This window comes from Antechinus flavipes, chromosome 3, assembly GCF_016432865.1.
Source record: "Antechinus flavipes isolate AdamAnt ecotype Samford, QLD, Australia chromosome 3, AdamAnt_v2, whole genome shotgun sequence".
Taxonomy (NCBI): domain Eukaryota; kingdom Metazoa; phylum Chordata; class Mammalia; order Dasyuromorphia; family Dasyuridae; genus Antechinus; species Antechinus flavipes.
The window spans coordinates 411,377,101-411,401,114 of NC_067400.1; the positions used below are offsets into that span (position 1 = coordinate 411,377,101).

General features: G+C 32.4%; 1 protein-coding gene across 1 annotated transcript in view; it reads left to right on the forward strand.

The window, feature by feature from the left end:
* Nucleotides 1-24,014, forward strand: part of TTN (titin) — a 322,989-nt gene that overhangs the window by 144,905 nt on the left and 154,070 nt on the right. Inside the window, 34 exon segments of the mRNA XM_051986127.1 lie at nt 361-438; nt 603-683; nt 812-895; nt 1,078-1,170; nt 1,459-1,563; nt 3,776-3,895; nt 6,755-6,835; nt 7,024-7,107; nt 7,336-7,419; nt 7,562-7,642; nt 7,942-8,025; nt 8,248-8,331; nt 9,338-9,421; nt 10,210-10,422; nt 12,092-12,160; nt 12,365-12,439; nt 12,656-12,748; nt 13,964-14,134; nt 14,339-14,422; nt 14,623-14,700; nt 15,643-15,726; nt 16,184-16,285; nt 16,551-16,631; nt 16,850-17,077; nt 17,289-17,372; nt 18,755-18,832; nt 19,005-19,088; nt 19,317-19,385; nt 19,606-19,686; nt 21,141-21,230; nt 21,821-21,898; nt 22,907-22,975; nt 23,161-23,235; nt 23,379-23,675. Of these exon segments, the coding sequence (XP_051842087.1) occupies nt 361-438; nt 603-683; nt 812-895; nt 1,078-1,170; nt 1,459-1,563; nt 3,776-3,895; nt 6,755-6,835; nt 7,024-7,107; nt 7,336-7,419; nt 7,562-7,642; nt 7,942-8,025; nt 8,248-8,331; nt 9,338-9,421; nt 10,210-10,422; nt 12,092-12,160; nt 12,365-12,439; nt 12,656-12,748; nt 13,964-14,134; nt 14,339-14,422; nt 14,623-14,700; nt 15,643-15,726; nt 16,184-16,285; nt 16,551-16,631; nt 16,850-17,077; nt 17,289-17,372; nt 18,755-18,832; nt 19,005-19,088; nt 19,317-19,385; nt 19,606-19,686; nt 21,141-21,230; nt 21,821-21,898; nt 22,907-22,975; nt 23,161-23,235; nt 23,379-23,675 (3,426 nt within the window).

Genomic DNA, 24,014 nt, shown 5'->3' on the forward strand with positions numbered 1-24,014 from the left:
TGTTGTCTGTGTTATATACCACACTGATTCTCTTTTTCATTCCTATCCACTGATTACTTCCATTTTGAATTGCTTAAACACTTTTTAAACTTCTGTATATGAATCAGTTATTCATCTTTTGATTTTCCTCGTAATTTTTATTAGAACTTAGAAAACAGAATCTAGCATTAATCTTTTGTTACTTTTTGTTTGTTCCTATGTCAGTCAATGACTCAACAATCATTTATTGAATTCCTACTCTGTGTCAGGCAGTGGAGATACAAGTGCACAAATAGGTTCCTTTAAAGAACTTATTTAATTATGGAAACTGGGTCTTAGTTTAATTAAATACCATTTTGTCAAATCCTTTTGCATTACCAGAACCACCTAAACGACGTATCCCTGAAGAAGAAATTCCTGCTCCTGTTGTTAAAAGAGAGGAAGCCCCTCCAGCTAAAGGTACATTGATCCATTTATTAATGTCCTTTGGCATTTTCTTTACATTTCTTGGGTTTTTTTGTCACATGTAAACTCTCTTTACTTTTGTTACAAAATGAATTCATATTTGATATGTTACAACATGCCATAATATAAAAAGTCTGAAAAACAAATATCTTCTTAAGTTCCTGAGGTACATAAGAGAGTGGTCACAGAGGAAAAAATAACCATCATTACTCAAAGGGAAGAGTCTCCACCTGCACCAGGTACTCTTTTTTTGAAAAGTTTACTTGTTTATAATCACCTGAAAATCTTCATCACTGTCAATGAATTCTTTGATTTCTGTCATTCTTTATCATTCTGAGCATTTTTAAATTCAATACTATCTTTTAAGAACCCGAAGTACCAAGGAAAAAGAAGGTTCCTGAAGAAAGGAGACCTGTTCCTCCAAAAAGGGAGGAAGCACCACCAGCCAAAGGTACACAATCTTTTTCTTCAACTTCAGAAAACCTGCTTTCCTGATCTTTAGGGGGTAGTTTGTTGGTGTTGTAGCATAAATATACATTGGTTGTTGATTCTGTTGTAGATTGATCTATGTTTTTTTGTTGTCTATTGTTGATAAGAGTTTTAAATCCTAAAACTTATGTAATGTTTTTAAAGTACCCCCAGTCCTTAAGAAGGCAGTAACAGAAGAGAAGGTTCAAGTGATTGTCCCTGTTTCTAAGAAAGAAAAGGCAATTGCTCCACCCAAAGGTATGATTGATACTTATGGTTTGGAAAAAAAAACTTTAGAGTCTTAAGTCCTCAAACTTTTTGTTTTTCTGGTGCTAATCTTTCATTTTGGAAATCTGCTTCTCTTCTGGGTGCAGGGCATCTGGATGTGTGTATATCTATGTGGTGTACTATGTAATTTATTTGTTTTCATATTTTTGTGAAATTATTGTTCCTGAGCAAATATAACAAAAATATTAGAAAGTCTTTAAAGTGTATAGTTCTAAGTCCTTAAACTTCAAGTTTAATGTGTATGTATATGTTTTTAAGTGGCTGAGGTCTCTAAGAAAACTGTTACAGAAGAGAAAAGATTCTTTACAGAAGAAAAAGTCTCAGTGGCAGTTCCCCAAAGAGTGGAAGTCACCCACCATGAAGGTATATAATAGACAGCTGTCTTAATGAATTTGGGGGAAGGGAGGAGGGAAAATGGTTTTTGTGTTTGTGTTGTCCAAAATATCCTCTCTTTTCTTCTTTCATGAATGGATTTTTTTTATATTTGATGTAAATGGTCTGATATTTATTGATGTCTTACAGTTTTTAGACCAACATGGCTTCCTGATAAAGTCATCCCCACAGTGATACCTACCCCATAACAGAAAAAAATCAGCCAAGCCATTGGTGTGTTAAAGTTTAATTGGCTCTCTGAATGAAAGAAAAAAGTATCCTCAGCACACTTTTTGGCTTAATCTGGATCAGTACCATTCTTCTCTGCATGCTTGCTTAATCCTAGACAATCAGCAAAACAATAAGTCAAGCCCTGATTTGTTTGCCAATTCCCAAGGTATTAAAAATTTAACAAGGAGATTCTGAGCTGGTAAAAGCTGGCTTCAGCATATCCCTAAAAAATCCAATTGACAAAAAAACCGTATCTGAAACATTGTGAAACATTCCACCCCCATCTACTGAAAAGGAGGAAAGTGAGCTTTTCCCTGAGATGAAAATGGTCATTTAAGTTCATACTAATGTTGTTTTTATTTATGTCATAATTGTGCATGTTCTATTTGTCCTACTTCATCTTGCATCACTTCATACAACTCTTTCTATGTTTCTCTGAATTTTTATGTTCACCATGGCATAAATATTATTCAGTTATATTATTATATCATAATTTAGTCATCCTTTCCTCAATTGATAGGTCTTCACTTTCTCGGCATTTTTTTCCTATAACAAAGAGTACTCCTATGAATATTTTATTATCTACAAGACTTTTCCATCATTGATCTCTATGAGGTAGCTTTATATTATACCATGGAGCATAATCAGAAATGAGATTGCTGGATCAAATGGTTCAAAAAGTTTAATGACTTTTCTCTCACAATCAAAATTGTTTTCTAGAATGGTTTAAATAATTGATAACTCTTCCACTAGCCCATTTGTTTATTTGACTTCTGAGAGCCCCTTAAACATTATTTGTTTTCATTTTTAATTATATTTTCCCATTTTATACATGTAATATGAAATCTAATTGTTTTGTGTTTCATTATTTAAGATTTAGAGAATTCTTTCCTATGATTGTTGACAACTTGCCATTGTGCTTTTGTTTGTTTCCTTTGGTCAGTTATGTATTGAAGAGAGTGGTTCCTTTTCAGACTTCGACTGGAGATATTTATTTCCCCATTCTATAGTTTCTCTTATTATTTGAATTAGCATAGAATTCCCTCTTGCAAAAACTTTGCATTTGTATGAAATGGACAAATTCCATCAGCTTTTCCATTTGGTCTGTATGTTGAAATTTATCTATATTTTGTAGAGCTCTTGAAACAAATCCTATCTGCCTCCAGTTATCTTCCAGCATTCCAAGAACAAAATATGGGCAGAGGTTGGAGTACATATGGGAAACAAGCATTTTGTCCAGTAGCCATTAAAGGCACATTTTATCCTCTCAACTCATTCTTCTAGCCTACTAGGATGGCATCTTTATTAAGCATTCCTTTTTCTGTATAATTTGCAGTAAGTAAATAGGTATCATCTTTAAAGGCTCACACACTCTGCCCTCATCTCAGATTAGCTGCACCTTTGTACATAGAACAAACAAGCATTGGCAAACCTGCATTTGATGCAGACATACATGTGTTTGCCACTTTGGAAGTACTCAAATATATGAATTTTCTGTATAAAAAGCTATCTCAAAGTAATGATTTAGTGCAGCAGTTAATCCTCTTAAAAAATTAGGACCCTGAACAGGAAATTTAATTATTTCTGAAAGTAAATGGATTTTCAACTTTCCACATTAAATCAACAGTTATTTTAATCACAAAAATATTTTCACAAACTTCATTTAGTTCTATATATGTTGACTTGCACAAATTATTGAATATCTTTGCTTCTGATTTCTCTATTCTATAGAAAGAACTTAAAAGAATTATTTTAAAGTGATGCTAGATCCTAATTCACAGAACAGTTCTTTTTAAAAAATGATGACTTTTACAATTAAAACCTATGAATTAGTTTCGAAAAAAAAGGTGCCCTGATCTGTCTGCTAAAAATTTAACAGCTGTTAGACATGGTTCTGCAATAAATACATTTATACAGATAACATCAATATTGTTGGATAAAGTTATATTAAAATTCAATCTTGTCTTTAAAGTATCAGCAGAGGAAGAATGGGGTTATGAAGAAGAAGAAGAAATGGTAGCCGTTTCTGTTTATAGAGAAGAGGAAAGAGAGGAGGAGGAGGAGGAACAAGTGGAAGTTACATCATACGAAGGTATGAATGCTACTTCCAAGACTACAAAGAATCAGGACTCTTCAAAAAAAAAAAAAACTATAATATGGATATCAGATTAAAAGAAAACAACAATCTTCATTCAGTCAGAAAGTAGTTTGTAGGCAGGACTTGTGTGTAGTAGATGTCTTTCTTGTCAAACAAAGTTACCATGATTTTTATATGTCAGATTTCATGTCATATGTTGTGTCATGACCAAGCATGATAGACCAATCCTGGCTTCCTTTGCATTCTTACTAATCTTCTGTGAAATAAGATGGAGTGATGATTATTTATAGAAGACTAAAGAGTGTACATACTATGCTCTTGATATTTGGGAAAGAACAAAAGAAGACACTAACCACATCTTCCTGTGTGATCGAATTTATTCTGAATCTCTTCCTCTCAACTTTCAGAATAGCTCAAAATTCTCTGACTGTTAATGCCTAAAACTTGAGCTGTCTCTGCTGTCTGTTTGAAATATTCATAGCCAACTACAAATGCCAAAACAATAGATCATATAAGCTTAATCTCACAGAATCAAGTCCAGATTTATTTTCTTATAAATTTGAAGCACTTTGATTAATTAAAAATATTTTGCAGGAAAAGTTGATATTGAATGAATGGTCAGATTTTCACTTATTCAAATCTCCTTAAATCAATTCAGTTGTATCTAAACAAGTCAATTACAGTTTTATAGTTTTTTTTGTGTGTGTGTTTATTTGTTTTTGCTGGGACAGTTGGGATTAAGTGACTTGCCCAGAGTCACACAGCTAGGAAGTGTTAAGTGCCTGAGACTAGATTTGAACTCAGGTCTTCCTGACCGCAGGGCTGGTGTTCTATCCACTGTGCCATCTAGCCACCCAGTTTTATAGTCTTTTAAGGAATAATGTAATGTTCTTGTAATACCTCTTATTGTATTGTGATTTTCAATACATCTGCCTAAATGCAGCATGCTATTTAATGTTATGTAAAACAAAAGCATTTTCCAGAGAGAAAAATCCCAATTAAATTCTGTTTGGGAGGAAACTGCAGGTAATTCAATAATATAGCTGTCTCCCCTGGATAAAGATGAACGGCCTGTATTGCCTTCATGTTAAGATGCCCTTGAGCCTATCCATTGCATTTGCATCTATGTTTGTGACTTTTTTTATGCAAAGATAGTATTTATAACATTTTCTACTAACAAGAAATGGTTCTCATAAGGAGTTTCTGTCCCTACCCTGGTTGTATAATACCAAGATATATAGATTGCTGAGAGTATCCTTTAAGTAACTCTCTAAAGTAACCTCACCAGCTATTCTGATTTTTATGAAGGAATGTTTTCTTTTATATTGATAACAATCATGACTACTAAAAAAAGGACAGAAATGCTATTTTTCATTATGCAAGTATTTTTAGTAAATTCAAAAGGATCTTATTGTATAGCTAAAGTTTTTCACTTTCACCAGTACAAAGAAGAGAAGTCTTTAATTTTCTCCTAGCACAAAAGGCAAATATTTTTAGAAAATGAGCATTAATATTCTGAGATTAACTTTTGGCATTCATTTTGCAAATAGAATCAGAATTATTCATTTCCATCATATCTGTCCCTACAGTACAAAGAAATCCATTACTTGGTCCCAGGGGCCATGGAGTAGACCTTTAATATTTAACTAGAGGTATTCTGGCATAATAAAAGTAGCCCTTAACTTTGAGTCAGCTAGTCTAAATTTAAGCCCTGTATGACAGTATGCAAGTCAATTATCTATCACTTAATCACTTAATCACCTTACTTAAGGAAAATAGTTTCCGAACTTGTGAAATGGGGAAAATAATATAATACAATAATAAAATACAATCCAAGATGGGACAATAATTCTATCTTACAGAGGAGTTGTGAGGAAAGATCCTTGTTAATCACAGAGTGCTGTGAATGTCAAATGTAATAAATAATAGAGATAAATGTGATAGATAATAGAGATAAGGAATATTGCAAACCTTGAATACCTATTATTATCATTAGTCTATAGTCATTGACTTCCACTCTAATATTGACTTCAGCAAAATGAGTTACATGATGGTAAATGTTTAATAACAGCTTTCTGGACAAAATATCAATATGAATATATATATGTGTGTGTGTATGTGTGTGTGCGCTTCTCTGTGAATATATGTGTGTGTGTGTGCATATATGTATGCATAAAATATTTTTGTTTAATATGAATTATTAACATTTTATCCATCATTTTCTTAAGTCTAAACAATCAGCAAAGAGAATCAAGCTCTATTTTGTAACAGTTACCAATTTCTGAGGTGTAAATGCTCACACTGAATGCTCACATAAACTATAGATATTATTTCTAGCATGTCCCTGCCCATAGCATTATAAATGGCAGCTATGATGTAAGACTTAACTTTTCCTATAAGCCTACCAAATTACCCTTGAGATTTTTTTTCTAAATTCAGTGAGCTACTTTTCAAGCATCCCGGATTCATATTTTGCCACTACAATATTATGCTTCATCCTTCCTTACTTTTCTGTTTGTTTGCTTGTCCAGTTAACTTTCCAGTTCATTCTAAATGTTATTATCTCTGTGGTTTATGTGTAAATTAAATTTATGAAAAACAGTTGGCTTTTAAGTTTATATGTGAATTAATTTTAGGGAAAAGATCTTACTACATTATTAAACCCCATTCCCCTGTTAAATCATTTTTCTTTGAATATTTTTTGGCACAAGCAATCAGAGACTTGGCTTGTGTTAATAGACTCCAATACCAGCCCTCTGATTTTCTACTATTAGTATCATATGATGAAAGTAATATATGTTAACAAATATGGAGTACTATAATTTATACTTCTTCAAATCCCTATCTTTAAAGTGATTGAAGAACCAGAAGAATATGTCGTGGAAGAAAAACTACATATTATTTCTAAAAGGGTGGAAATGGAACCTGCTGAAGGTACATCCCCTGAAGTTAATTCTACTTTTCAATGTGTTTACCTCTCTTGGATCTCAATGGTGCCAATGTTTTCTGTAATGTACATATGTATTGTAAATTTTAATTCTTTACTAAGAAAGTTAGGTTTTGTTTTGTTTGCAAACAAAACATGAGGAAAATTTCACAAATATACATTATAATTTTTTAAGTGCCTGAGATGCCTCGGAGAGTGGTCCAGAAACAAAAAGTACCTGCTGCTGTTCCTCCAAGAGAGGAGGCTCCTCCTGTAAAAGGTATAATCTCCTATGAAAGATGCCAAAACATCCATGTCTTTTAACTATTCTTTGGACACATGTTTGATTAAAATTATGTCAATACATAGATGTCTGTTTGTTTCCCCAAGTGTTGTATAATGTTTATGTAATATTTGTAGTGAGATGGTGCTGCTTTTTTAAAATGAAAGAAAAACCTCTATTTTGATTTCATGTAAATCAGTATTCTTAAAACTAATCTTTCCAAAGTTCCTGAAGCACCAAAGAAAACTGTTCCTGAGAAGAAAGTTGCTGTACCTGTTCCTAAAAAAGAAAAACCCCCACCTGCTAAAGGTATTGTGGCCCAATCTTGAAAACCGCTTGTCATTTTTGCTCTATAATAAGTTGTCTTTCTACTTTCCTTGAAATTAAAAAGAAAATTAAGTGTCTGCTTCATGTGCCTTCAAATTGACACAATCACCTAATATCTTTAAAGTGCCTGAAGTGTCAAAGAAACCAGTACCAGAAAAACGTGCTCCTCCTGCTCCTAAGATAGAAGCACCTCCTCCCACTAAAGGTAAATGAAATCAGACTGTCCTCCTAAATCTGCACACTGGATCTTGTCCTTTATATATTTTTCATGTTTCTGTCATTTGAGTCAAATCTCTTAAGTGTGTGTAAATTGTGTGTGTGTTTGTGTGTTCATGTGTATGTTAATAGTAGTGATGTATAATTGTCTTGTCTTCAGATGGACTGTTAGCAATTTCTTGCATCAGTATAGTATGTGTATTGTAAATCAGCATAATTTCTGGCTAATTGATATAAAACTCTCCTCCAAGTTGTCTAGCTCCCTAATCCTAAAAATTATCTTTTAAGTGACTGAGACGCGTATGCAAATTACTCAAGAAGAAAAAATTCAAGTTGCTGTAACTAAAAAAGAGGAGCCTCCAAGAGCTAGAGGTACATTATCCATCTCTAAAATACACCAAATACTTTTTCTTTCATTATTCTCTTACCAAATATCAATAATGACCCCCTTGAAATGCTAGTACCATCCGGTTCTATTTTGGAGCATTGAAAATGCCAAGTCTTTTATACTTATGTATTGTATTGTGTGGATGTTTTTTGTTGTTGTGAGTTAAGTGGAAAACTATTCTTAAAAATTGACTATTATCTTTAAAGTGCCTAAAGAGCCCCAGAGAGCTGAGCCTGAAGAAAAAGTACCCAAACTCAAACCTAGAAAAGTGGAGGCCCCACCAGTCAAAGGTACATTTGCTCCTTTAGAAATCAAAATAAGCTTCTATATATCAAAAATCAAGCAAAGTCAGATGACTCCAGCCCATTCGAAGAAAGATTATGCCACCATCTATGCACATAGATACACATGAACTCATAGATTTGTTCTATGAGTTCATGTGTATCTATATCTATATATATAGATAGATATTTTTAAAAACATGTGTTGTTAGCACTTTTTTCAGAATTATGTAGCACATTGTATTATATGCTGGTAGCTTTAAAATTGAGAACCCTCCTTTTGGAAAAATAAAGATATGCAAATTTAGATACAAATTCTTAATTATGAATTCCCAAAGATTCCTGATTTATAGAAGTTCTTGCAAGTATTTTCTTAAAAATGCAACCTCCCCTAATGAACTTCTTTTTGCCTTGAAATTATTTTTATGTGAAGTGTTTTGTCATTTGTCTGTATAATTTACTTATTGATTTAAATGCTTGTTTTACATGATGTGTTTTATGTGACATTTAATTCCTAAAATATTTTTAGTAATTCAGGTTTTAACACAAAGTAGTAAAAAAAAAAAAGTACAAGAAGATGATGAGAACATCTTTCACTGAGTTAGACAAATATATTTCTAATGCTTCACTTCAGTTGTCCTGTGCTATCTATATTCCTCTTACATCCTTTCATAAATGCCACTTATTTTACCCACAGTCATGTTTCTTGCCCTTAAGGTATCCAAAGAAAATAGGAAATATATTCATTTGCAGTTATAAAGATTCTGTCCATTGTAACTCTCTGAGTTTATTAACTTATTTCCTCTCTATTAACTTGAATGTTTGTCTCTTGTGAGTTAGGCATGAAATTAGCACATGCCTACTTGCCATTCTTGATTTTTCTTGCCACTTGTATGAAAATTTTAAATGAGGGTCATCTTGTGATTCTTCATCTTTGACTTATGCACACATCATGCCTCCAAATATACTTGCTTTCAATAATACAATTGAATGTTTATTATTACTCTTTTTAAAGTGTCAGAAGCCCAAAAGAAGATTGTCCATGAAGAAAAAGTCACTGTTGCTGTTCCAAAACGAGTAGTACCTCCACCCACTAAAGGTATATTTGCTACTAGGTTGAATGTTGAAGTGAAGCATGAAACCAAACTTCTCTGGATTACTAGTTACCCAGTTTAATTGTTGTTCTGCTTCAACTGCTCATTGACTTAAGTTGGGAGGATACTAGGAAGTACTGTTCATCTCTTGAATTCCCTTATAATCATAATTGGAAGAGAGGGAACTATGTGATTGAACAAAAAGGAATAATTGAGGTCTACTATACCAAGATCAAGAGATAATGAATTGTAGTAAAAACTTTGGGGATGACTTCCATATTCTTAAATCAAGTGTGTACTTATACAGTAGAGAGGCATCATGGTATATAGACAGTAGTACCAAACTCAAATAATTGTATATTGTCTTAAAAACTACAAATTAACATTATGTATGTTGCATTATTTTTTATTTATTTTGTAAAACCTTTTCCAAATACATTTTAATCTTCCACCACACTGGCGTTTTAGGGCCTAATTATTGACCTTGACTTTGATATCTCTTGACTGTAGGGAGCAGAAATCTGGCCTTGAAGCCAGGGAGTCCCAGCTCTTGACATATACTGTCAATGTGACCCTGGGAAAATCAGTTAAACTCTCATTGCTTAAGTCACCTAAGACTGTAAAGTTACAGAGAAAATATTGGCTGGTACAGAGAGAGTTTCCCCAATCTAGGATTTCCCTTCATTAGTAAAAATCAAACATCTAATCCTTATTCCTATATTTTCTGTGTGAGTGTAACATTTTATGAAATGTTCATTGAGTAAAATGTCCACTGTTGTCAATCTTATTCCAGAAGTGACAATCTCAGCCAAGGAAGAATGGACTTACACTGAAGAAGAAGAAAGAGTTTCAGTGCAAGAGGAGGAGTATGAGGAATATGAGAAATATGAATATGGAGAATATGAAGAGTATGAGCCAGCAAAAGAATATGATGAATATGATGAATATGAATATGAGCACCGTGAGGTTGTTCATGAGGAGCATGAAGAATACATTTCAGTCACAGGTACAATTAAATCATTCAATCTTATTCCACGTCAGATTGCCTTCTGATGTCATAAGCTAGAAATGTTTGAGAAGGTAATAGATGACCATTTCTTAGGGATATTACAAAAGAGTTTCTTTCAGTGGGCGGAACTTCAGGAGGTTGAACTGAAGGTACACTAAAGTGCCTTCCAATTCAGGCATTCCAACTTCCTTTTAAATATTATCCTTATTCTATCTGAATTCTCAGTTGAGAGTATTACTATAAGGACAGGGTGTGACTACTAAATTTATGATCAATAAATATTTATTCAGTAAGAAAAAAAGTAGTCAATAAGCATTTATTAAGCATCTACTATCAAAATGAAAATGATCTATGTAACTCTCAGAGAATTTATGTTCCTGAGAAAAGTTTGACATGAAAAGGAAAATTAATAGAAGACTTTGGATCATCATCATCTCTAAAATTCAAATCCTTCCTTTTTCATATATTTCTGTTCCAGCATTTTGACTTTCACTTATCAGCATTTTAAGTGACAAATAGGATTCAAGACACTCAAAATATCCTCTTTCCCTCTCATCATTATTCACAAAACAGCCATTACTGTCAACTTTAACATGATACAGCATTTTTCTATAAGTTTCTGTTAACATGGAAGACTAGATGTTCTCTCAGCTCTTTTTTAGATGTAAATCTATGATAACATGATTCAAACTTCTTAACACTGTTTATTCTGAAGCTAAAAATGGCTGAGTATACCCAACTGCTAGGAACATTTCTATTTTCTGTTGAGCAGACCAAAAAGGGAAAGTATACAACCGAGTTCCTTCAAATATTTCTGGTTTATGGAATTGCATATACAAGAAGAAACTTTAAACTGTATAAGTATTTGATTTCTCTTTGAGTTTTTCCCCCCTCTACCATAAAAGAAGTCCCCTTTCATACTAGGAAATGACTTAATAATCTTCATTTGGAAATCCCTTGACTAAATTGATATATTTAGTTTATAACTGACTTTTTATGTTGTTTCAAATTAGGAAGATGTCCTTAAACTTCTGAGAAGAGAGGGACTGAAGGGAGTCAGTGAAACAGAAAAAGAAAGCGAGCAAGCGAGTGAGAGAGAGAGAGAAAGAGAGAAGAGAGAAGAGAGAGCGAGAGAGGGGGGGAGAGAGAGAGAGAGAGAGAGAGAGAGAGAGAGAGAGAGGAAGAGGGATAGAGAGAGAGAGAGAGAGAGAGAGAGAGAGAGAGAGAGAGAGAGAGAGAGAAAAGAGAGAGAGAGATAGAGAAAGAGAGAGAGAGAGAGAGAGAAAGAGAGAGAAGAGAGGGAGAGAGAGAAGCAAGCACTGGGGAAGAGAATGAGTTTTACTAATGCTGTTCTTCTTCAATTTCAAGTTTTGTAGTAAAATTTTGCTTTGGAATAGAAAGCAATTCATGTATTTTATCAAAGTAAATAGTATGTTTGTTAAGTACATTCTATTTTGTTAAACCTTTCGTGGGAATTCCATTTTTTTTTCTAGTTACTGCATGTCCCATCGATGCAATTCCCTCATTTAGCATACAGTGAATATTGAAATTTGTTATAAATGAGATAAGGAAATTCATAAATTCATGACATGATTCTATTTGAGTAATAGTTTTTCATGTTATTTCCCCAAATTCTTGTGTAAATGAATGATTTATGCTTTTAAAGAACCAGAGAAACCTGTCCCTGAAGAGAAAGTTCCTGTTCCCAAGAAACCAAAGGCTCCACCAGCTAAAGGTATAGTAGAAAAAAAGATCTGTTATATAAAATATCTGTTAAGAAATATATGTTTTCTGTGTCTTTGTAAGAAAAATATATGTTACAGAATACTTGAGTTTAGATATGAACTTTATTATACTTCTTAATGTTTTGTCATCATTACTCTTGAATATTTGTGGTTCTTAAAAGGTTTAAAAATCTCTTAAAATTGATATTTTTAAGTGCCTAAGAGAATCATCCCTGAAGAAAAAGTACCTATTCCTGTTCCTGTTAAACTCAAACCTCCACCACCCAAAGGTACATTGGCTTGACATGAAAATGAACTCAGAAGCATTTTCTTTGTGTTGTGAATGTGATTCTACCTCCTCATGTTGTGTTTTATGTTTTTATGAAGTATTTTTTAAATCCTGATTCTTATGTTGCACTGTTTGGAAGGGAGGGGGTAAACATGTGTGTGTTTTATTGTCTTCTGTGGTTGGTTTTAATGCTCTTTACCTATTACTATTTTTAAAGTGCCTGAGGCGCCAAAGAAAGTTGTTGAAGAAAAAATACATATTGCAATCACTAAACGAGAAAAAGAAAGAGTGATTGCACCTCCTGCCAAAGGTACAATCATCTCCTCAGTCAAGTTTGAATCTATTTTATGTTTTACTTTCTTTTCTAATTCAATGTCTTTATTATGCTGTTTCTCCTTTCGTAATCGTGTGTTTTATAATTCCATTCTTAGGTTCTTAGACTATCTGTTATCTAGTGGTTTGTAGATATTTGTGTATTGTTTTTAATGTTTGTTATTGTTACTGTTCTAAAAGAGTAGATATTATTTGTTATTAGCCAGCCCCATTCCAGATAGTTCTTATATCACATATATAGTTATGTTGAAATATTAAATCAAAACTTTTCTTAAACAAACAAGCAAACTTTGGCTTGAAGCTGCAACTTTTTTTTGTGGTTAAAGTAGTGAGAAAATAACAAATAATATCTGGCCATTATTGACTTCTAGAGAGTCCTAGAGACTCCTTTAGAATTTTAAATTTATCTGTGATGGTAAAAAATCTCATAGCACCTATTCAGAGTGAAATTTTTCTTTCCTGGTGAGGTCAATAGTTGTTTGGGATAATTTTTGTATTTGTTTTGGGGTTGGTCTATTTTGTTTTCTTTCTGTCATTGCAGGAAGGTTCATATTTTTCCCTAAGGAAAATCTAAATTTCCAAAAAGTTGTCATCTGTCATGAAAAATGAAATCATATTTTCCTTGGAAATTAAACAATTTCATTATTTGCAATGATAAACATCCATAATGTGTAGCTGTTACAAATATTACATTTTGGTTTCAACTATCTCAAATATTTCCACATTATTATCATGACCTTTTTTTGGCACCTATAAGATTCAGAAACATTTTGTTGGACAATGTCATTTCTAGATAGATGATTATATATCTAATGTAAAAGCAGCAACTATAATAAAATTTCATCTGCTCCACATATAACCACTTAATGTCACCCAATTTGAGCAATTCTATCTCTTTATGATTAGATTACTATTTTAAGTGCCTGAAAAGAAGAGGAGGAAAGTAGCGCCACCTGTTACTGATAGATAATATCACTCCTTTATGTTGGGGAGAGCATTTATTTGTCTCGTTTCCTTCTCTTATTAGTGTTATGTTCATGTTCAGTGCGTTATACCTCGTGGGCCTCTGTGGGCAAAGAGGGGAAGCTATTATTTCTTTTCTAATGCAAATAGATCTTTCAACTTCAAGTTCTTTGGGTTTGATAAGTAATTGAAAAGAAAAATGTCCAAACTATAAATGGTATCTTTAAAGTGCCCAAAGTACCTAAGATACCGGAACCAGAACCAGAACCAGAACCAGAGGTAGAACCAGAAGAAGAGATTGTGCCTGAGGAAGAGGAATATGTCCCTGAAGAAGAAGAGGAATTTATTCCTGAAGAAGTTGTATCTGAGGAAGAAGTGATACCAGAAATACCAGTGAAAGGTATATGTTCTTTTTTGCCAAGACAGATGTCAAGCTCTTTTTAATGGTCTGTGACTGAGAGTCAGTCCTCAGTGTTAGCACCATGCTAACCTCCTGTTCTTGAAAAATGCCCCTTTCACAAGCCTTGTCTTTTTGGTAATTGTTATTTTATAAATTTGATATGTCATCACAAACATTTCTGAATGGAAATCATATTTTTAAAAGTGCCTGAAGTACCAAAGAAGCCTGTGGTTGAGGAGAAGAAACCTGTCCCTGTTCCCAAAAAGAAGGAAGCTCCACCAGCCAAAGGTAGAGCCATTTATGGGCCACATTCACAGTATGCATGTAATGAACAATCCTTCATCCATATTTTTTGGTTATATTTATTTTTTGTAAGTCTATGTCAATGGATAATTGTTACTAAGCTTGGTTAAATGTGCTCTTTGATGATAATGTTGGTGAAGGTTAGGCAATTTTAGTTTCTTAACACAAAAATAATCTCTTTAAAGTGCCTGAGGTTCCTAAGAAACCAGAGGAGAAAGTACCTGTGCCTGTTCCTAAAAAAGAGAAGGCTCCACCTACTAAAGGTACATTCCCCTGTGATGCATTCATAGATTTACATTAGGATTTACCCAGGCAAAGCAAAAAAGCTCACTTTGGCAAACTCCCTTTGCTATTAATAGTGAGCAGAAAAAAATGGATTTGGGGCTCAAATTTTAGCTTTAATACTTTTTAACATCTATGACTTTGAACCTAGGCTCTTTCTGTATGTGCAGTTTCCTTATTTGTAAAAGTTTCTAATAGCGCTAAATTCTATTAGTGACTTCTATGAATTAACTATAACATTAGTTCTAGGGTAAGAATTACCCCACTGATCACAAGAGATTATGTTTGACCTGAAATTTGTCTTTGGATTGTATTTGTGCTTGATATTTTCTTTCTTTTTTCATTGTTACAATAAACTCTTACTTATATACTTATAACATAGTCATATCAATATCACTATCAATTGATGTTTAATATATTTGTCAAATACATTGTTGTGTAGTAATAATAAATTTATTAAATATGTTGTGTTGACATTAATAATCAGTATTTTATTGATGTTATTGTGTTAATAATGTTTGTGTGTTGGTTTATATTCAATACAGATATATTTAATATATTCATGCATAGATATTTGAGCATTTAAAATTAATCCATATATGGATATATTAAATAGACCAGTATTGATTAAAATATTAAATGTATCTATACATTGTGTAAATATATATATATGTATGTATGTATGTATGTGTATGTTTAAAGTAAAATAAGTAAAAATTGTGTTCCTCACCAGTCAGTCTATGTTAAATAGTATGTGTAATTGTCTTTTCATCTCTCATGGAGAGAACTATTATCACTGTGGTTATTCTTAATTCTGCTGAAAATAAATCAATGTTTCTGTTTCAGATACTAATTTGCTATTCTGTTGTCATGTATTTGAATTTTTAAAATGAAATACTTAATCTAACATGTTGTCTTTAAAGTGCCTGAGGTACCCAAGAAACTTATTCCAGAAGAGAAAGTCCAAGTACCTGTCCCTAAAAAGGTGGAACCTCCTCCAGCCAAAGGTACATACTTTTGTGCTTTATCTACAATATTTTTTTAAATTTCAAAATGTTACGGAGTACAAATGGAAGGGTCTTATTTTTTGCTCTTCACTCAGAAATCTCTTTGATGTCATTTCCCACAAGAAGAATAAAGTTATCTTATTATAAAAGTTACCTTTATATTGGCATATGGCCACTTTTCTTTCCCTATCTTATAGGTTTATGACCCTGCACTTAAATGTGTTATTTTTTTTTTAGATTGATAAAAGAGGTTTATTATTGGGTTTGGAAGTAAGGAGATAGGTAAAGATAGAGATAAGGAGGGCACTGGACAGAAGGCCCAGTGGACAGAGGGTCCTCACATGGCTAGCATGTTTGGAATCTCTGCTTAAATGTGTTATTTTGATGTGGCATCAAACAATAAATATCTCTAATGCAATTTAAGAGCCCTATATTTACTTAAATATAATGTTTTAAGTTCCTGAAGTACCCAAAAAACCTGTACCAGAGAAGAAAGCAGTACCAGAGAAGAAGGTGTCTACCCCAGTTCCCAAGAAAGTGGAGCCTCCTCCAGCCAAAGGTACATTGTTTCTTCAATTAAAATATACAGGAAAGAAAAATGCTCCATATTTTATATATGCTCACATAGATTTACATCGATTCTTTTGTGTTTAAAAGGAATGGAGTACTACATGAAAAATGTATGCATATTAAGTTTCACAGTTTAGATATTCAGATTCTTCTCCTTTCTTTATTTTATTTATATATTTCTTTATTTTAAAAAATATTTTTTCTACAATAAATGTAAAAGAATACATTCTTAAAGTCAAATAATATCTTTCAAGTGCCAGAGGTGCCCAAGAAAGTTGTCCCTGAAGAAAAACCGATACCTGTTCCAAAAAAAGTAGAAGCTCCTCCAGCCAAAGGTACATAAATCTTTTAACAAAATTACTGCAAGGAGAAAAATTTTTATTATGTTCATGAGTCTCACTATTTGAAGTTAATATTTTGTAGAATTTATTTTGAAAAAAAGCATTTTTGGTTTTGCTGTTTATCGTGCTGGTTATTTCCTTCATGTTGTCATTTTGTTCTGCTTGCTCTCAATGTAAACTAAGTTTTGAAAAATCAAATAATGTCATTAAAGTGCCAAAGAAACCCGAGCCAGTTCCTGTTCCTGTGATTGTCCCTGAAGAAGAGGAAGTTCCCTTTGAGGAGGAGGAGGAGGAAGTTCCACTTGTAGAGGAAGAAATTCCCCCAGAGGTGGAAGAACTTCCCCCTGAGGAAGAGGAGGAGGAGGAAGTTCCATTTGAAGAAGAAGAAGAAATTCTACCCAAGGAAGAAATTAAACCTGAGATACCTGTGCATGTACCAGGTATAACAGCTCTCCTTTGAATTTCTCCAAAACATCATTGCCATCAACTTAATCTTCTTTTTGTCATCTATCTCATGTCTTCTCTGTATTTTTATGTTGTTTAATTCTTGAAAATTGACACATTTTGGTACTTCTGGATTTATGTGTTCTTTTTCTGTAAGATGTCCTTCGAATGTAGTTTTTAATTTACTTAAATATAATGTTTTTTAAGTGCCTGAGGTGCCTAAGAAACCTGTACCAGAGAAGAAAGTACCTGTCCCTGTCCCTAAAAAAGTGGAAGCTCCACCAACCAAAGGTATAAAAGCCCAAGAGAGTATTCATTATCTTATATCCTTTATTCACATTTCTTTACAAGATAATTATGGTGGAACTGGGTTTGAAGAAAGCAACTTTGGGCACACCCTCAATTTTGCTTTTAAAACTGCATCAAGATCCATTGAATTCAGATTATTTTTTTTTTGTTGTGCTTTGTTGCTCAAAAGTGAAAAAAATTGAGCTCACATGGCAGTAAAAGTCCATATTTTCAATTTTATTACTATGATGATTAATAATAATAGCTGACACTTCTCTAGTATCTAAGATGTACCAAGTATTTTCCTAATTACCAAATATTCTCCTAAGCCCTTTACATTTTCCAGTTGGGGCAAAGTCCCTTTTAGATGAAAGTTCTTTTAAGTGTGTGAAGATTATGCAATACCTGGGTTAATTAACCTTAAACAATTTGAAGAAAAATAAAAGATCTACCAAAACATCATCATTTACTCACCAAACCATGGTGTCTTTAAATTACCAAAAAAATAAGCTGCCCCCAATATAGGATGAGGAAATCATAACACTGAGCAACAACAATATATAATTAAGTATAAACATTTTTAATGGACTACATATAGATCTCACATATATATATATATTTATGAGTATATGAGTATATATACACATATATGTATATATATGTGTATATATACTCATTATACTTATATACATACATAGTTGCAACTACATTGAGTTATTTCCCCTAATGGTCTTTCTATATGCATTTATTTAAGCACTTACTATATGTCAGTCACTGTGTAAATACTGCAAATACAAAGACAAAAACAAAACAATACCTATGCTCCAAAAATAGAGATAATCTTGACAGTAGAATGAAAGAAAATCACTGTGTGGAATAAAATTGATTCCTTTGCTTTGCAATTCAACAATGTTTCTTGCTATGATTTCAGCAGTTACTCTTTTTGGAGATTATACATAATTCACTCTAGCAGATGGATTAATTAACCATAGTGAAATCAAGAAGAAAAGAATCTAATGCTACCTAGCTAATAGATTTTAAGTCAGGGATGTTATGTGAATGTTTGCTGAGTAAATTATTAATATTAGTTAAATGGTTTAACCATATTAACTATCCAAAAATCAAGTGGACTGCTGCCCAGATTCAGAATCCAAAGCTTAATTCCATCATAATATTCAGAATCTATCATTCCTATCATGTTCTTTACTAGAATGTTGTTTTTCTATTTGTCTGTTTGTGTCTGGAATTGGGTGGGGGAATGGTAGAATGGGTTTTGATCAGTGGTTGTTGTTCTTATACTTTGTGTCCCATATATGTTGTTATTCTTTATGATGTGTCTTTGCAATGCAAAATGAAATTTTTGTCATGGAATGATGTCTTTAAAGTGCCTGAGGTTCCAAAGAAGAAAGTGGCTGAGAAAAAGATATCCATTCCCAAGAAAGAAGAAGTCCCTCCACCCAAAGGTACTTCAGTTTGTAAACAGATTAAAGTCTGTTGTTCCATTCTTGCTTTCAATAGTAAAATCAATGTCACTCATGTGTCTATATTTTTGTTCTAATCCAGTTTAACATTACTATGTATTTATTGTTTTTTGGTGTCTGAAATGGACTCCTAAAATAAATAATCTCTTTAAAGTACCAGAGGTGCCTAAGAAACCCGTACATGAGAAGAAAGTCCCCACCCCTGTTCCTAAGAAAGTGGAGCCCCCCCCAGCCAAAGGTACTTCATCTCCTAGTCTAGCTAGCTATGACCATATGTAACTAACGTAACTTTGCTCGTATCTTTCACTTGTCATAAATGTCAAAATGTATGTTTCTTGAGTTGCATTTATGTTTATATAGAGAGTTTGTATTCGGTGTCATCTTCTTTTGTGATTTTGTTGACTTTGTAGTTGTTGTATTCCCCCAAAATAAAAACAAAAAATACTAAATCCAAATATCTTTAAAGTGCCAGAAGTGACTAAGAAACCAGTTCCTGAAGCACTTCCCAAAAAAGTAGAGGCTCCTGCAGCAAAAGGTAGATAACCTCTTAAAGTTTTGTAACATAAACCTCTTTCTTTAAAAAAAAAAGTCCTACTAACCCATTCATTGAAAGATTAATATCCCATCATGTATATATGTTCTTATTTCTTCCATCTTGTGACGAAAAATCAGAAATTTGCCCCTTTTATGTTTCTTTTGTTCTTACTATGTTGTAAGCATTCTAGAATTCTTAAAAGCAACTAATATCTTTAAAGTTCCTGAGGTATCTAAGAAAGTGGAAGAAAGACTACTACCCACTCTCCCTCAAGAGGAAGAAGCCCCACCAGCTGCTGAAGGTAGATAAGCTGTTATGTAAAGAGATCTAATCTTTCTGTCTTCTTAATTTGTCTGATATTTGGCAAACAATTCATATTTTGTCTTCATCACTGGCATATTTATATAAAGCACCCCAAAAAAATCAAACATCCAAAAAAACCCTCATTCATCTAAAAAAAAAAAAAGGATTATAGTAGATCTAATAAATTTGGAAGACCACTTTCTTTTTTTCCTTCAGTTTTGTCTGTGTTCGATTTGAAGTGAAATTCAATATTTGTTGTATGTTTATCTTCTCTTACCTTAATGATATGAATGGGAACAAATAGTCATATTTTGTTTTTGATCATTTCTTCAATCATGTCTGGATCTTGGTGATCTATTTGGAGTTTCCTAGGTAAAGATAGTGGATGGTTTGCCATTTCCTTATCCAGCTCATTTTATAGATGGGAGAACTGAGACAAGCACCATTTTGTGATTTGTCCAGGGTCACACAGCTAATGTCTGAGTCCAGACCCTGCCCACAGACCTCACTACCCTGAATATAGGCATAAGCCAAAGTAATAAGGTTTAGGATTTGCTAGATAGAAACTTGGGATGTGGTAGAAAAAGGACTAGGCTTGGACAAATCTTGATTAGAGTTCATATTCTTCAACAAGAAGTTGTATACAACTTAATGCAATAGTAAAAATGACAGTTCACACTTATATACTAGTCAGGTTTAAAAAGCATTTTTCTTAATAATAAGATTATAAGTAAACATGAAATTATTATTATACCTGTTTGGATCAGTCAATTACCAAGTATTTATTAAGCTCTTATTATATGCCAAAAACTATGCTCAGTGCTAGAGATATAAAGAAAAAATGTAGTACCTGCCTTCAAGGAGTTTACATACAAGGCATACAAAGTAAACACGAGGTAATCTTAGAAAGAAAAGCACTAGCAAACACCAGGTAAAGCTTCTTGAGGAATTAAACAATTGAATTAAGTCTTGAAGAAAACTGGAGATTTTAAAAGACAGAGAGGGGAATGTAGAGTGTATTAGGACAAAACTAATATATAATGAGGAATGAACTTGAGGCTTATAGAGGAATGAAGATTTGTTTATCTAGCTAGTTTGTCTCTGAGCCAGAATTCGAGCTTTCTTTCTCTGCGTGCAGTTTTCTTTGCAATATTTCTCCCTGTCTCCAAAACTATACAAATAATATGGACTTGTTTTCTCTATCTGTAAAATGTGCTTGGCTAGATTGTCTCTCAAGACTTTTTTTAGCCCTGATATTCTATGATTTGACAAAACTCATGTAATTTGTAAAAAGCTGACAAAAAAAAAAAAAAACAATTTTCATGGTTGATATGTGCTTACCTGGTGTGTACAGGTCAATTGTATGCTCAACATTAAAATGAGTTTTGTGTTATTTTAGTCACATATTAATTAAATTATCGAAATAATTCACAAAACACTAATATTTTTAAGTGTTTGAAGAACCTGAAGAAATTCTTCCAGAGGAGGAGATACCTGAAGTTCCTATCATAGAGGAGGTTGAGGAAGTTTCACCACCCCTAGGTACATGAATATATGAGAACTGGGCTTTTTAAATAACTTCAGGCCACTGATCTTTGTCAGTATTTATTCAAACTTTTCTGAAAAATTTTTTAGTGAATTGTAATTGATAAAAAAAATTATTGCTTAAAAGTTGAAGCTATCTAATTGGGTGGTTGACTTGCTACTTGTTTTCATTCCAATTATAGTTATTGTTCTAATATGTTATTATGAGATAGGATGCCTTCCCCCTATTTTATTTGACATTTTCTATTGACAATGTCACACATTAGTATTTTATCCTCATTCCTATTCTTTTCTTTTTCCCTTAAAAATAGAATTTGAGAAATCTACTTTTGAGCAAAAGGGAATCTTTTGTTTCAACTCAAGACATTATTCTTGAAATGACTTCCTTAATTGCATTTTAGACTCTGTTTATATTTAGAATACATGTTGTTTTCCCTTTGAAAGACAAAGTTTGTCAGAGAATCATAAGATGTTCAACATTTTTAACTTTAAAGTTCTGTGTCGTTTTTATTTATTACTGTATTGTTTTTGCTTTTGTTCTGTGTTTTACATAAAAGTTTTTAATTACTCATTAAATATCTTTCAAGTGCCTAAAGTGGTTAAGAAAGCTGTCCCTGAAGCACCTGCTGTTACTCCTAAAAAAGAGAAGGCTCCATCAGTTAAAGGTATAGCTAATATCATGAAAAAGAAAACTTAATATTCATATAGTCACTTAAATTGCAAAGTCTCCATTGACCCTAATAGCAGCCACATACAAATATACATTTTTTGTATATTTATTTTATTTTTTCAGCATAAGGATAAGGTGTTTATTAGTGAGATCATTGGCAATCCCATTTTACTTTATCAGTTTCTTCATGATAATACCTGAATTTATTTTCTTTCTAACAAGTTTTTCTCCATGATTCTTTCCTACAAAATTTCTTCTTTAACTGCTTCAGAAGGAAGATGGTAGTCTATTCTAAAATCTGAAGAGAAAGTATAGATTTCTATTTTATTCTATCAAACACTACTACTATACATTCCTCTACTTGTCAATATAAAAAAAGTCTATCTAATTTTTGGTGACTGACTTTCAAAAAGAATGATGTAGTGTAATACAAATCATTAGATGATTTTAATACTCTACTATAATCTTCCGTCTAGTGTTCCATTAATAAGAAATGAGGTCCAATGTTCCATCTCCATTCTAAACCCACAATGAATTATCTTACAAAAGGAAAAAAAGCTTCCTCTAAATTTTCTAATTATATCATAGTCCTTTTATAGATTAAAAAAAATATCATCGTGCAGTAGTATTCTAAAAAAATCTTACATATGTGAGGTCCAAATTAATATTTGACAATGATTACTTCAAATGCTTCTTTGTTAAGTATTAGAGAAGCAGATCCTACATAAATTAATTCTGTTATTAGGAAATGGAGTAGTATAACATGTTTTTAAAGAAGTCTTTAAATTTTTTTTGATCCTGAAGTTTAATCATCCCAAAGTAATATGGAGAAAAGATATGTTTTATTTGAAAATAGTAGCTCATATCTAACATCCTACATTATTCCTGTTATTTTCAGTTACACATATATTTGTTTTCTTTGTGATATTTTTGTTTTGTATTTATTTTGAAATGTCAGCAATATAAAATTACTAAAAAAAAAAAAATCCTAATATCTTTAAAGTGACAAAGAAAACCGTACCTGAAGAAAAAGTACCTGAAATTAAGAAAAAAGAGCCTCCTCCAGCTAAAGGTATATTTTCTTCTCTTTAAATTATTAAATAATGCACTTCATCTTTTCTTCAATAAGCGTTTGTGTTGCCCCTAAGTCTCCATGTGTTATTCTTTAGTTCCATGGAATATATCAGCTTGCTTTATGTTATATAAGTTCATCTTAATGTTCTACATTCTTTAAAAATAAATACTCTGTCTTTAAAGTGCCTGAAGTATCCAAGAAAGTTCCAGAAAAGAAGGTTCTTGTACCTAAAAAGGAGGTGGTTGCCCCTACAAAAGGTACAACAACAATTCTTCTTAGAAGCTTTGTTTTGAATTTGTAGTGCGTTTGTTTCCCAAGTACCTTTTTTTCATGTTTCTTATAACATTTATTTGTAAAATTTCATCTTCATTTCTTATGTATCACTTCAAATTTCTTAAAGTGGAGACAATTGCAAAGAAAACAATCCAGGAAGAAAAAGTATCAGTCATCTTCCACAAACAAGAAGTTGTACAAGAAGTGCTAGAAATAGAGCACGAAATTGGAGAAGTAATAGAAGCTAAAGAAGTTGAAGAATTCTTTGAGGCAGAAGAGGAGGAGGAGGAGGAGGAGGAATTCTTTGATGTTGAAGAACACAGAGTGGAAGAAGTTCTGGAAGTTGAAGAAATCTATAAAGTCAAAGAAGTAATTGAAGTTGAAGATGTAGAAATGACTATCAAACCCACACCTCCTGGGAAAGGTATACAGCATTCTACAGTTATTCATACTCTTCAAGTCTTGCTATCACTAACTTTCTTTAAAAAAGTTTCCCTTTGTATTACATATTTATGCCTTAATATGGTTGCTGTAAGAAAAAAAGGAAAATTCTAGTTCTTTGGCCCTCCTATTGTAATGAAGTAGATGTGAATTTCCCAGAAACATTTCAAATCAGGTTTGTTTCTAAAGAAAGGATTAAAACACTTGATATCCTTATCAATTTATCAAAATTCAGCTTCACTGAATTAGGAATTACTAATCATTTTTGAAGTCAACTGAAGTTACTACCAATCTCAAAATTTCTAGTTAGTGCATCCAAAGA